General features: G+C 37.3%; 3 protein-coding genes across 4 annotated transcripts; 2 read left to right on the forward strand and 1 right to left on the reverse strand.

The window, feature by feature from the left end:
• Positions 1-178: 178 nt before the first annotated feature.
• On the forward strand, positions 179-1,775 carry LOC110784500 (uncharacterized protein At1g27050). Its single transcript, XM_021988959.2, has 2 exons — positions 179-650; positions 1,310-1,775. Exons 1-2 carry the CDS (start codon positions 312-314, stop codon positions 1,568-1,570), a joined length of 600 nt encoding a protein of 199 aa, XP_021844651.2. The 5' UTR covers positions 179-311; the 3' UTR covers positions 1,571-1,775.
• Positions 1,776-2,950: 1,175 nt separating this feature from the next.
• LOC110784494 (ultraviolet-B receptor UVR8) lies at positions 2,951-6,362 on the forward strand. Of its 2 annotated transcripts, none has more exons than XM_021988954.2 (8): positions 2,951-3,293; positions 3,380-3,535; positions 4,287-4,445; positions 4,626-4,796; positions 4,894-5,028; positions 5,111-5,197; positions 5,807-5,896; positions 5,981-6,362. In XM_021988954.2, exons 1-8 carry the CDS (start codon positions 3,038-3,040, stop codon positions 6,145-6,147), a joined length of 1,221 nt encoding a protein of 406 aa, XP_021844646.2. In that variant the 5' UTR covers positions 2,951-3,037; the 3' UTR covers positions 6,148-6,362. The 2 variants fall into 2 exon arrangements, with proteins under 2 accessions (XP_021844646.2, XP_056699811.1); XM_056843833.1 differs by having other exon boundaries at positions 4,635-4,796.
• Positions 6,363-7,414: 1,052 nt separating this feature from the next.
• Positions 7,415-14,810, reverse strand: LOC110784493 (protein PTST homolog 2, chloroplastic). Its single transcript, XM_021988953.2, has 8 exons — positions 13,860-14,810; positions 13,379-13,548; positions 12,770-12,940; positions 12,434-12,669; positions 9,266-9,411; positions 8,636-8,783; positions 8,017-8,085; positions 7,415-7,880 (listed from the first exon to the last, which is right to left on the reverse strand). The coding sequence occupies exons 1-8, from the start codon at positions 14,441-14,443 to the stop codon at positions 7,785-7,787; spliced, it is 1,620 nt and encodes a 539-aa protein (XP_021844645.1). The 5' UTR covers positions 14,444-14,810; the 3' UTR covers positions 7,415-7,784.
• Between the last annotated feature and the right edge of the window lie 308 nt (positions 14,811-15,118).

The raw sequence follows: 15,118 nt of genomic DNA on the forward strand, positions 1-15,118 counted from the left end.
ATCGAGAAAATAATAAAAAGGATAGATCGATCAAATAATTTTCTTACCAGTGTCATATTTTCGCGATTTACACGTTGACCTCGTCTTGATAGAATGATTTTTGAAATCATTCACTCGTTTTACCCTAAGTTGAGAAAGGACATTTCTTTAAATGATGTAAGCGTTGCCAAAATACAACAGATCAGTCCGCAAAAAGGACAATCCCTTTCAAGTTTCAAGTTTCAAGTTTCTCTATTTGCTACGCAGATACAAACGCTACATTCCCATTTCCCACCAAACAAAGCCACATTAATTAGTAGACTCAACTAGCCATGAGCCGAAAGAGAGATAAACCCTACAATAACTCCCGCCATGTCCCATACTCCTACCCAAAGCGGCGCCGCCCTATGCCGCCACCACCACCTCCTCTGGTAGAAGAACCACCCAAAGAAAAACCAGCCCCACCACCAGCAGTTGTGGTGATTGGGCTCCAAGATGGCTGCTCAGTGTTGGACCTCAAGTCTAGGTTAGAAATATACGGGCCCATATCTCGGATCCGGATAGACCAACAAGGTGTCGGCTTTATCTCTTTCCGGTCTAAATCCGCCGCTGATTCAGCAATCTCCGCCTCCCTTGACCCCTCCTTCGGCATTTCCATCGACTCCCACCGCGTATTTCTCTCTCTTTTAATTATTGTTTTTCAGCTTCCTAATTTGGATTTTTATTTGGGTTTCCGAATTTGGAATGTTTTTGAGTTCATTTGATGAGATTCATGTAAATTCTTGGTCTTCCATTTCTCAATTTGAACTGGGCATTCCCTCTTTGTTTGTATGATTTGATCCAAGAAATTCCGGGGTTTTAGAGTTTAGATACTTTAAGGGTAGTTGTTGAGTATATGGCAGCAAATTCTTGAGCTGTTTTGAGCTTTATCAAGGAGATTAAAGCTCTATTCTCTTGGCCTGGTTTGATTTGATATTTCTAGTTTATGATTGTTCCTTGTATGTTCTGGATTTTACTGGTTTGGTATGATTTTAACAAGAATAAAGAATAAGCCATAAGAATGAGGCAAAGAGAACACTTGTCCGCACCAATTATATACGTTTCGGGTTTTTCAAGGATATGTGGTTCAAGTTTTAATTTTTAAATAAAGATTAATGTTACATGAATTGGTTACAGATTTAACTATTTAAGTGATGTGACCTAAATTGGAAATGGTTTGATGCAATTAAAAGTAAGCTAAATGACTCAAAATGTAGTTGAACTTGGTGATCATATGAGGTCGAAATTTTTGAATTGGAACTGAGATTGGTATTGTGGTATGGTTTAACAGGTACAAGTGATGTGGGCAAGTGAAATGAATGGAGAAGCAGGAGTTGGGGAGGAAAGGGAGAGAAAGAGTCGGAATGAGAGTGTGAGCCCGAATGCAAACACGTCGAAGCTGTTGAAGGGGGAGGCGCCATTGAGTAGACATGGAAGGGGGAATAGGTTGAGTTCAGCCATTGTTAACCCCAATGCTAGCAGTAGTACTAGTTCTGTGTTGGATGCCCCATTTAAGGCCAGAGAAATTGTTGCTTATGATGATCTCTTTTAGTTGTAATAGAGATTCATGTATATTATTCGAGCTTTTTCGATTTTGTTGAGCTTCCTTTGCCCTCATTCTTGTGTAAGATTACAAATTTTTAGTTGCTGTGTTGTTGGTTTTAGTTTCTCTGATGCCTGAACTGTGAAGTTTTTGATGTAATCCACAGATGTCATGTAATTACATATGAAGTCTCGGTATTTTTTTTTTTTCATAATCTCCATTCTTGAATGTTGATGAGAAACTATCCTTTGGTCCACTTCGACAACAAAGATTCAAATCTAGCCAAAGTACAGAGTCCCCGATGTTTGTACATACTCCCATCACTATGCATCAGAGTAGTTCCTGATCTATATCAAGTAAGGGGCTTAGTTTGGCGGTAGGAATTCCTTGCTCTTCCCTCCCACTCTTAAATCGTGATTTTTATACAACCAAAACTATTTTGATTGACGAAACTGATACATACTGATTTTTACCCTCGAGGGAGTTATGGAAAACTATTACTCCGTACAACATAAAATGATTGAAAATGAAAAAATCGGAAAATATTTTATATCCAACCAAATGGAGCCTAAACGAACCTAGTTTCGGGAGTACATCTGTGAAATGTTTCGTATCCTTGTGACCTTGTCACTTCAAAAAACAAAACAAAATAGTTCATTTCCCAAACACACTGTTAAAGTCGAGAAATTCCGAGTTAATCTCAGTGATTGGAAAAAATTTCCAATCAAATGGCATTTTCGTAAATATTTTGCCCGAAAATTATATATGGTATAATGTTAAGTGTTGACTGTATATTTGTAGGTATTGACGGTATATTTGTAGTTATTGACTGCATATTACTAGGTGTTGATTGTATACCACTTGTCGTTGACTGTGTATTTTATGATTGCTGATGAATTACTAAAATACAATATTGTTTATTGCAGTAGCGGATCCAGAAATTTGAGATAGTGGGGTCACTATTTAAAAATTGATGAAACTTTCACTAAAATTATTTATTTTTTTAAAAAAAATTGAAATTTTAACTATAAAAAAAAAAAAAAAATAAATTCAAGTGGGGTCAAGGACCCCACTGAGGGCACCGTGGCTCCGCCACTGGTTTATTGGTAAGTGATTGACTGTATATTTATAGTTGTAGATTGTTTATTAGTAGAAGCTTATTGTATATTGTGAGTTGTTGATTGTATATTATATAGTTGTTGATGTGTTATGAAAATACAATAATAACCGTACATGTGATCCACATTTGATGACATGTCACTGTATTTTAACTCACAATGGCATTTTCGTAATAAAATTATCAATTATTTACAAAAATGTCATTTGATAACTCGGAAAGGCTCGTTAAAGACTTAAAGTCAAAGTGAATTGCAAAGGGGTAAAATCAGTACTGACATTAGCCGAATAGAAAACTGGAGTTGAAATGAAATGAAATGAAATGAAATCAAACCCAAAACCAGTCTTAAGAAAACATCAATGGAAGAACGAGAAAGAGTGCTCAAAAACCAGAAAAAGACCGAACAAGAAGAACACGAACAAGAAAAGGATATAGAACCAAAGCAACAAGAGCTATGGAGTTGGGGGGCAGGAACAGAAGGACAACTTGGAACTGGCAACTTAAAAGACGAACTTACCCCTCAACTTCTCATCAACCTCTCCAATTCTCTCTCCTCATTCGCCCCAATCTCTGTCCTCTCTTGCGGTGGTGCCCATGTCATTGCTCTCACTTCTGGTACCAGAAAAATCCAATCTTTTTCATCAATTTCGTTTTTGTAGGGTTTTCAATTGAAGTGTATTTTTGTAATTTGCTGTATGCAGGTGGGAAGGTGCTGAGTTGGGGTAGAGGATCATCTGGGCAATTGGGTCATGATCAGATTATGCCTAATTGCTCGTTCCCTAAACTTGTTGCTTCATTGTCAAGCTTCAATATTTCCCATGTTTCTGCTGGTTGGAATCACTCTGGTTTTGTTTCAGGTTTGTATCTACTACTTATGTTATATTTTCTGAGTTAATAAATTCAATGTTGTTTGTTTTTAGGTATGAAATATTTCTGTTCATTTGAATAGATATTGTAAATGGGTGTTGTGTAAGTTGCAATTCAATTGGCAAGTTTCTTGATAGTGCTAATATGGCATGCTTGTGTTTGCATTTGATTGAGTATCCGAGATTTTGACTCGTTGATGATTCGTATTTGTAATTTGCGGTTGAGTAATTGTAAACTAAAGTGAATAATGAATAGACTATCATTAGTATTGCGCATAAATATGTCTCCCAATTTAGGGAATTGATTGTTCTCCTTAAAGTTCAGTTGTCAGTGGTCTAAATTGAGCATGTACTAGTATCCAATAACATGGCATGAGTATCAAGCATCTGGCACGGGTAATTGTAGTAATAGTTTCAGTGAGGCAGATTAAAAGACGCGAAATCCTTACATTTCCGGAATCTGTCATGGAGCATTTGCATTCAACTTTGGCATTGGACAAATTTCCCATGTCATTGCCCTCACTTCCGGTGCCAAAAACAAGTTTCCCAAATGGACAAATGAACTTGAAGTGGAATTCTTTGGAGTAAATTATTATATACCTGCTGACCTGCTGTACTGCGGGGTCTGATGGAACTTGTCTCTTTGATATTAGATGCTTAAGTTTTATGAGGTGATAAGTGCTGGATTTAAACGTGTATTATCGTTATGTGTTGCTCTATTGGTACAAACTAACTCCTTCAGATTCTGGATGCCTCTTCACTTGTGGGGATGGCTCGTTTGGTCAGTTGGGCCATGGAGATTTTAAGTCCTACAGTTCCCCAATCGAAGTTTCATTTTTCAACTCTAAGCACGTTGAGCAGGTAGCTTGTGGCATGCGACATTCATTGGTACTATCAAAAGGTAATCGTAATTTGGAAGTTTATTCTCGTCCATGTTTACTGTTTATCTTTTAGCAAATTCCTGAGATTTAAGATGTGATGATAAGACTAGCTCTGAAAGAAGTTGAAATCCAGATTACGCAACCTGTATTTAATCTTCAAGTTGTGTATCAAATCATGAAAGTGAAATTTATTGTTGCAGGCAATTCAGGAGACAAGGTCATGTATGGATTTGGATCCGGCAAGCGCGGTCAGTTGGGTATTTCTGAGGATAAAATAAAGCTGGTGAGTGTTCCTGTGGTATGTTCTGGATTTGAAAATGCTGAAGTGGTGGACATTCTTGCAAATGGAGATCAAAGTGCTGCATTGTCAGGTGAAATGGACTTTCTTCATCTTGTGTGGAATGTAGAAACTGTCCATAGAACACTCTGATGAATAAAACCTCTAATATTCTGTGTTTTGATCTTAAGCTGATGGCCGTCTTTACACTTGGGGAAGAGGTTTCAGCAGTAGCAGTTCGAACGTTTGTATTCCTCAGTCTATACCCTCGGCTTTTAGCTTTGAGCAAGCTGCTCTTGGTTGGAATCACGCCTTGGTATTAACAAGTAAAATATTAAACCTGCTTTGTTATTTGATCAGCTATTTGCTAATTGTGAGGTTAGCTTAATTGGATACTTTAATTAACAGGCGAAGGAGAAGTCTTTATGCTTGGAGGCAGTCACCACGGAGTGCTCAGTGAACCTCAAAAGATGACCCGCCATAATAATTCATCTGGTACGTGAGTATTATTGACTGCATATCCAATTGGATTATGCGATTTTGCAAGAAGTCCAAGAACCCTATTCGTCTTTGTTGTAGATTATATTTCTAGCCCTTTACCTGGCCAGAAATTTTGATTGACTTGCAATAAGTTCATTAGAGTTTTAATCGAACTTCACGAATCATAGTAGATTAGTAAGAATGTAAGATGATATTTCTTGACTTGGGCTTCTGTTTGACGCAAAAGTTCAGAAGATTTTAATTGAACGTCATGGGCTGTAATGTAAATTGCTCAAAGAGCTTATTGAATTCCGATTAGCATCCTAGAAGCTGTAATTGCTTATACCACTCCGTATGTGATATAGGGAATACTATTTCTCTGTCTGCTACTGGTATAGTTTTTTTTACAAAATTGGTATTTTTTTTGTTAAACTTGAGCATAAAAGCAGAATTCTTAGAAAACTTAGAGTAATCCAAGTTGTTTGAAATTGAGAACTTGTCTTGCAAAATAAAATCATTATTTTTCAGCTTACACATATTCTCATCTTCTTCCTGTCGTATTTATTTGTTTCACTGCTACTGCAATCTGCAATATCAGGGTTGTTTTGTTAACTTTCGTTTCAGATGAACCGAGTCTGTCAAAAGTATGTGGCCTCGTTGGGAAGAAAGTTGTACATATTGCAGCTGGAGCTGAGCACTCAGCTATAGTGACAGGCAGGTTTTTCTTCTAGTTTCACCGAACTCACATGATTTATCTGTTTCCCGCCATAAGTTGAGAATTTTGTGTTACAACCGCAGAAAATGGACAAGTATACACTTGGGGTTGGGGCGAACATGGTCAGCTTGGTTTGGATAGTACAAGTGATCACACTGCTCCCCAGTTGGTTCTACCTGAAGATAGAAGCCTGATATCGAGGGTTTACTGTGGAAGTGGCTTCACTTTTGCTCTTAAGACTCACACTTGAAGAAGTGAGCTAGTCGTATTACCAATGCTAACGTGGTCTCTTCCGTATATCGCGACAAGGACCAAGGTGGGAAATAGAAATTTGAGGCCACCTGGTTTCATGAAATTGTAATTGTTTGATAACTTTGATTGAGAAAGAAAATTTGGGTGTTGTGTAATCAACAAAAACTCCCTTTTGGTTTAAAATTGGCTCTTAACTTGACATGCCATTTAGCAGACATGTATAAATGCTAGCAACGATGTTATCTTTGTGAAGAAAATCGTCATGTTTATGTTAGACAATCCCCAAATAAGTCATTTCTTCATAGATTTTCGCAACTTAAATAAATAAATAAAAAAGTATGAAGAAAATCACATGTTTGTGACTTTGAGAGTGAATTTCCATTATCATGGCAAATGAAGTTAGAGCTAGATCCGTCAAAAATTGATCCGACCCGAAAGTACTGGATCTTGAACAAGAATTTGTGACCCATAACCCGATTTTATCCGAATCCGAGCAACCCGAAAAGTAATGGGTTAAAACCCAACTGAACACGTTTTTGACCCGACTGGTTGAAAATCATTGTGCTTAAAGTAATAAATGAGTTTATGAAGAACTTTAAGCATAGTAAAGACGTTTTTATTATTGTTGGTTATAATATGATTTTAATTTGAATTATACGTCATTTTATGGTTGAATTTGACTAAATATAAACTTGTGTATGATATTTTTTAATTTTTGCGCATATTTTGTATATTTATTACTTAAATTAATAAAAAATATAATACGCATTTTAAAATCTGAGTCGACCAGAACCCGAAATTTCTGGGTCTTGAACAAGCACTTGTAAACCTGAACCCAAAAGTAACCGACCCGAAATAACTCGAACCCAAAAGTGACCGACCCAGTGGCGGATCTTTGTGATGGCTGGGGTGGGTCTGGTCCCCCCGGCCGAAAAATTTTGTAGTGTATTTTTAGTTACGGCCCTCCTAAAATTTGTGTATAATTGTATAATTATATAGTATAATGCTTAATTTTTTTCTACCGGCCCCCCTAATAAAACCGTTCAAGGTCCGCCACTGGACCGACCCGAAATAACTCGAACCCGCAAATAATTTTTCACAACCCAACCCGACCGACCCGTTTGACAGGTCTACTTAGAACGCTTACCAAATGGCTTATGAGTTCTTGCCATATATGGGCTCATTTTCTGATGACCGTCATTTACTAATTTGTTACCATTCAGCTATACATGGTCAAATAAGTTCAAACTCAGCAGATGAAGAAGTAGAACCAAAAGTGAGGTATTGTTCAATAAGGCATATAAACCATATCCAGATACATAGACACGCAGAGAAGCAGGAACTAGGATACAACGAATAAATAAATACCAGGATGGGAAAATTGTGGTATAACACTCTTTATCCTAACTCTTAATGTAAGAGAATGACATGAGTTGTAGAATGTACAAGCATCAAAGGCTAATTCCTACTGAATGGGAATGGTAGCAGTTTGTCTTGTTAGTATTTGCATCAGTTCCAAATATACGATCGAAGCTTCCCTACTTTCTTGAGTTTCTACGCTCTCCTTTTTGTTCAAATAAATAAATTGCTAACATCAATGGACCAATTGCTATCCTAGCTCTTCTCATCCGCACTTCAATCAATCGTAAGAAGATTGTTCTCGAAACCATTGTTGTTAACTACTGGACGAAGGGGATCAACTTTCCAAACGCCATCAACAATGAACTTTATCTGTCATGTGCATACAGAAAAACAACATACAAAAATAGTCAGAATTTTGTTTTAACTTTTCTAACTTTTTTCTTTTGGAAGAGAGAAAGGGGGGGTGAGAATGAGCCTAAAGCATTGGAATTATAGCGCCATTGACCTCGTATTTTCCGGGATACAGCTTCAACGACAGAGAAAAAACGCCATTACTTGACCTTGTCAACTTCCTCTGCGATTCATTTGCAATATATCAGTTAACCAACCAACTTAAAGAGTTTCAGAGTATGCAATTCATCCTTGCAAACCCACTCAAGTATCATTATAGTGATGTTACTCTAGGGCTCATGATCCAAACTGGTGACTGATTTACCAATATTCTTTCAGAACCATATTTACATGAATATACATCAAGATTATCATGGCAGACTATGACTAGACGATGTTGTCAATGTATGCAAAATGCCATATACGCCCTTTTCACCCTTTTCCCCAGCCTCATATCCAAAAAATATTCTTTTTTATTTCAGTGTTTTCAGCAACAGGAAAGTACCAATAGAATACACCACTGAGCAGTATACATAATTCTATTCAGTTGTAATTCGTGATCACAAGGATCAAAATGATCACATCTAGACAATAGAATACACCACTGACCAGTTAGAGTTGATTCAAAAAGTAGCACTGTTTTCATCTAGACAACTTGACAGTTAACATTAGGAATGCTGCATCTGATAGAAAACTGACTGTCCAATGCATAGTACAGAGATGTAAATACAAACCTGGGTGGCCCACCCATCGAAGGAGCCTACCAGCAGCACCTCTGATCCAGAATTAGGCCAAACTATGCAGACAGTACGAAGAAGTTGGAGAGCTCTACGAGCATCATTAATCCTTTTTTGCTTCTCATCCAATATATTCTTAGCATCCCTGCAGTTAAAACACCAATATATCAATAATAAATTTGATTATCAAGCATATAAGAAAGAAAGGAGAAGAAAAAAAAGCCAGACACTCATGGTGTTAGTTTATAAGTTTGTTCTACCAGTTCATCATAATAGTATGATGGTGACTCACTGCTGACAAGAGTGACCACATCACTTCCTAGAGGCACGAAACAAAGTCTACAATACTATCAATTAGTTGGAATTTCTAGCTGGTAAAAGTGGCATCCAAGAAGGTTGTGTTTGGTTATATAAGGTGATACCATATGGCGTCTGACCGACAGGACATGAAGTCTCAGGTAAATGAGACAGAAAGAACATGTGTGCCTCTTTGCCCTATGATAAAAAAAAAAATTACCATGACATCCTTGGTTACAAACTCTCCACCCACCACTCCGAAAACAAAGAGGTAGGGAAAATTTAAAAGGGAAACCAGGGCGGGATGGGGGTGGGGGGGTGCACGCTTACGTTATTGCAAGTGACATTTTCCCTTCTAATACTGCTAGCTTCGCACGTAGTGTCCTCAATTTGTCCTGCGCAGTCATCATATCATTTTCCTGGAACTCTGAAACATCAGAAAGTTGCCTCAAGTCTCCGGAAAGCTGCTCCTTAGCCTGACATGGAAATCAGAGATAGGATCTACCAGTAAGTAAACTTGTTGTGGAAAAGTATTCTAAATAAGCCCTTGTAAGTGTTACACAATTTGAAGACAGAACTTGTTTCAAAATGAATTGTTGACAAGAAAAAAGAAAAAAAAAGTGAGAAATATGACTAGGCAAAAACACCCTAGGCAAAAAGTAGGGAGGTTGATTATTATATATGCAGATATTAAATGGACTGAATTTAAATGAAGAGCATTATAGGCGAAATGGTAGATAACTCGTACCCTCTCTTTATCAGTTGGGACATCCCAAAGTAGTAACATTCACTTCGAGAAAAGAGAGTAGCACTATTTCTAAAGTTCACTTAAAGGATTCATGCCAATCACTAGTACCACACAGGCACACACCAAAAGTTGAAAAAAAGCCCACAAGACTTCTGAGAGTAACTAACAGTCTAACACCAATTCAAGGATTCTGGCTTTATAAGCAGAGTCACTACAACCTGCAGCGTCGAGGTAGGCCAAAGCAACAACTGTTTGCGAAAGCTACAATTGTATTGACCTGTTTCTCACTGTTAAGCTTGCGACCATTACATAATTAGTAACTACTCAAAGCTTAAACGCCTAAAAAGCAAGTGAAAGGTTAGCAAAGAGTTGAACGAACGGCCATCTTCTACCATTATCAATCACTACACCATACTAATCCAGTCCCTCTCATGAAGCCTCCAAGAAAAATGGGGTATGAAGAGTCAAATTAATGCACGCAGACTAACAAATGCAATCTCCAAATTTCTAGATAGAAAGCAACCTTGTAATCTGATAAAGAGTATATTCTTGAGATGGTATGCATAGCAGAGAGATCCATCTAACCAGTTTACAGGTTCCATGAGACAAGCAACATTGAACCAATGGTTATCATAAGAAGTTGTTCCCTATCAATCTGTGGACTATGAACCGTGGTGCACAGGTCCACCTTCTAAATTGCGTGTTCCCTATAGACCCTGTAGACCCTAGAAGACAATTGACGGGTGTATAACATCATGCTAAATAAAAAGTAACGGACTAGTTGGTGACTAGTGAGACTATTTTTTATCGAGTTCTATGTATCCTAAAGATGAAAGTTACTTGTTCTCAATTCTTTCAATTTAGTTGATAACAGACACCACATGAATGCAGAATACCTCCACAAACAAGTCCAATATGTCACTTATGTAACAACTAACGACTTTAATTTACTTGTTCAACTATATTTTAGAACACTCCCCAGTTCCCACCATTAAGTTAAAACTAGAGATTCACCTAATTTAGAGGATTGGAATTTTGGTTTAATACAATGCAAAGTATGGACGGGTGAAATTTGTCTATAATTGGAAATTGGCAGCTACTTTTTAATTTTTAAATCCAATATCAATAGCCAGTAAGAAATTCTCTTACGAAGTAAGATCATTTGAGATAAGAAAAAAACTGGAAAACTCTTTTCAGATAGAGAAGATAGGAAAAAAAAAAATCCTCACTTGACCCCCCCAATATAGGCACCTTGTCCTTAACCATTTATATCTCCCTTTTGCTCCTCACAACCCCACCCTCCTTTAACCTCTTGTCATTGTTTACCTGTTTACTAAATTTCTAATAATATTTAATCTAGACAGCAAATATTGAGGTGTTAAACAAGGTAAGGAGGGAAGGAGCAGCGAAGAAGGGTGGCGAAGGGGATGAAATGGATCCAAAGAGGGGGGAGAAAGGGAAGGATGGTGAAGGAGAAAGAAAACGGTTTGAAAGACAAGGGGGGTGAAAGGTGTAGGAGCGAAACCAAAGAGGGGGGGGGGGTGTAGATGAGACCTTGAGAAAGGTAGGCCGGAGGTCCATTACCCACAACTCCACAAGTCTTGGAAAATTGAGGAGAGAATAGGAAAAGTCAATTACAATTATTTTTTTTCTAACCTTTTCCCATTTTCTCACTAAAGATAAATTCTAAAGTTGATCCACTGGTCCATATAAAAAAGTTGGCAACTTCAAAGAATAAGGTCATGAAAAGAAAATGGACCTATCAATTGTTGAAAGTGATTCTTCACCCCCATTAAAATCCTCTCACCGTAGTGTGTATAGACTACCATTATTGATATTAGATCATTTTTAAAAGGAATAGTGATGGAGCTTTAATACAGTTTGTTTGAGTGATGGAGGAAGATTGCCATTCTGAATACAATGGTGAGGGAAAATAACAGCCAAAGGGAACAAAAGAGTAGCTGAGAGAAAGCAGATTGGCTAAGGAGCCAAGTAACTGGATTTTAAATTGTAGTTCTGAGTTCTCACCCTAAACAAATGTGATTGCAAATGGTAATTCCAGCATTCAAAGGTAATTAATTCTTTAAATGGTCCTACTCTGGTATGAACCTCAATTATTAGCTCAATTACATCACCAAACTATACCTAACTAAAGTTACAATTATAAACAAAGAATATGCCACATCCGGGAAAAAAATTGATTGTATTCTTTTACTAGTTGCCATTTAGGTCTGATAAAGCTGGCAAAAGCTAAGAAATGAATGTTATTTTCCTTAATTTCCCCCCTTATAGTAGGATTCAACTTTACTATTAATTTCCAACTAATCAATACCAAGACAACACACCAATGTAGATCTAGCTGTAGATGGCGTTTCAGGAATATTTACATGTGGGCAACGTTACCTTAATTTGCCGGTACTAGATAGTCAATACTACTAAGAGGTTTTGTGAAAATAGAAAGCACCTGTAAGCAGCGAAACTAATACTGACTACTAGAATACACGGAAGCAAATTAAAGTAAAGGTACCTAGAGTAAACACACACAAGAGGGGCAGAAATCCAACAGATAAGCCTGTGTTGAAGTTTTCTCTAAAAGAAAACAAACAACCAAAGCTCCAACATGTGTACTCACTATACTATATATGTATCTGTAGTCTGTACCTTTCCATATACGAGATTCCCAAAACATTAATGTAAAATGTAAAATAAGGTTAAAGACCATAAAGCTACTATATAGTTAAATAACATACCTTTCCAGAATAGTTGGTGGTCTTTGACCTTAGTGATCGAAGTACTGATGAAAGTTCCCCTTCAAGATGCTGCAGACGAGATTTCAGATCACCTTGTGTGATTTCTAGATAGTTCGGATCTAAACCTTTTGTCTCGTCTTGAGCTCCCTCAATATCAGTAGTAACTGCAAAAATGTCATCCATTGACTTGTCCACTGTCCCTCGTTTAGTGTTTTCGCTTAAGTCAATTTCACCAGCTGAGCATATGACAGGAAGACGATTTAGGAACTATATAGAACAATAAACACAATAAAAGTCTGGAAGAATACCTGCCCGGTGGGATAAGGATCACAATACCTTCAAAATCTGTGTCTGAAAAGCCCGCCCTCTGAATACTCCATGTTCTCCAAGCATCCGTCTTCAAGGAACTACTAAATTTATTGGAATATGATCTGTTCAACCCATTGCTACTGATCATAGGTCTATCGTGGCTTAATGACCCGTGTTCACTTTGAGGATGCCAACTGTCTGTTATGATGTAAGAACTACATGTCAATAATATTTTAAAATCTTTGACTGAATAGGAAATGACATTCAACAAGATGCAATTTCCACAACAATCATTTAGGGTAAAGTCACAGGATTAGGGTAATATTCACAGGAAATGAAAGACTCCGGATTTAGGGTAAAGTCACAGGATTAGGGTAATATTCACAGGAAATGAAAGACTCCGGCTTACAGGAGAAAGACAATACATTGAAAAAAGAAATTGTTGCAAGAGTTCAGTACTCACCCATGAACTGAATTCATTAACATAAGTGATGCTAATTCATTGGATCATAGAATGAAGAAATAAAAACCATGAGATGACAGAGGTAATAACAACTTAGATTTCTACATATAGTAGAACAATAATAGCAATCAATTAGCCAAAACGGAAAAAGATCAGAAACAAAGTCAACTCACCCACATCCTTCCTCATTCCTTTGTTTTGATCTTTGCTGTCAATATCTTCATTGACATAATCTACAGAAGTACCATTTTTCCCCGACTTCAAACCAAAACTCAGGTTTCTCTGCCTCTCCAATCGTTGCAATATTCCCTCAATCCCACTCTCATCATCTACAGCCATTTCCCTGCACACAAAAAGTTCTACGTTAGGGTTATAGGGGTATGTCCCTAGCTCTCTCCATCTCTAAAATCTGAGGTTTGACAAAACCCTGCACAATAAAAATTTGTTCTTGCTGATAATAGCCAAATTTGATTCACAAGTATATAACATAAACAAGTACACTACCACTATTTACCAAAAGACATAGCTTTCATACAGAAAAAAACATAACCTTTAAGGTGATAATTTTTTTTTCTGAGTTGATTCTTAGAAATGGGACAGAATATAATAAAAGCAAAAGAGTCTAAAAAGTGCAAAACAGGAGAAAGTTCTCACATTGGTCGACCTGAAGATGAAGCCGGCGGCGAAGAACTTCTCAAAAAGGAAGTTCCACTTCCATCAAAAGGCCTATGTCCATTGGCATCTGACCCACTTCTTTTCCCACTTTCAGCACCATTTTGACCATACTTTTCCAACAAAACCCCCAAATTACTGGCTAACCCATCTTCACTAACCTCATTCTCATCTTCATCTCCCCATCCTGCAGTCATCCACCCACCACTCTTCACAATTGCATCAAGCAAATCCCCTCTCCCAGCATCAATCAGCTCCTTTTTATTGGGAAACATATGGGGTTTTTTTGAATTTTTCATGAATTCCAAAACTTCAAGCTCCAAAGCAGGGTCAGTTTCTTCACCTTCCCAATTCCTACACTTTCTCACAACCCTATAAAACCCAGAAAAATCAAACAACAACTGATTCAACTGCTTCTTCTGCTTCAATTGGTTACTCTTTGAGCGAAGTGGGTGTTCCAATTTTAATGGGTTAATGACAAAAACGACGGGGAAACAACTGGGGGAGTTCAAATACGAAACGGGTTGACGGCAAACTGTAAAAGAAGGTGCAATCAATGAGACCATCGTTCAGGCATTTCGTCAAACACCTGGTGTGCGACTATGTATGTTGGCTATCAATAATAAACAGTGAACCAACTATGGAAGGAACGAACAATTGTTTCAACGAAAAAACTCCCATAAAAGATGATAACCTCAATTTGGGGATCAAATCAAGCGTTTTGATTGGACGATACTTTCTGTCTCCTTGTTTTCTTCTCCTTCTATCGCTGTGTGGCCGTGTGGGAGAGAGAAGACGAACTTTTGAGTTTAGGTTGTGTGCTTGGAATCTAAATTTCTAATTTGTCAGGACTTGGATTCTATAATCTATTAATCTGTCATTAATTGTGAATGTGACTGATTTGTCCATCTTCGACCAATTTCGTGAGTTGGAAACAAAAATCATCTTAATTTGTAGATATATAGTGGCAAAATTATCAAAAAGTACTTTATTTTTAGGTCAATTTGTAAAATATTCCATAGTACCTTTTTTGTTTATATAAGAAAATAAAATTACGGAGTAGGTGAACTGTCTAAGTGCTTAACCCATCCTTTCGGATGAAATACAAACTCTAAGGTAAAGAAACAAAATCGAAGAAAACAAAGATACTACAGTCTAACCTCAAACTACCAAACCCCGGTTGCAAGAAAACTTGGTGAGTGGACTATAATGGTAAATGACAAGTCGTGCGATACAAGATA

This window comes from Spinacia oleracea, chromosome 1, assembly GCF_020520425.1.
Source record: "Spinacia oleracea cultivar Varoflay chromosome 1, BTI_SOV_V1, whole genome shotgun sequence".
NCBI classification, from domain to species: domain Eukaryota; kingdom Viridiplantae; phylum Streptophyta; class Magnoliopsida; order Caryophyllales; family Amaranthaceae; genus Spinacia; species Spinacia oleracea.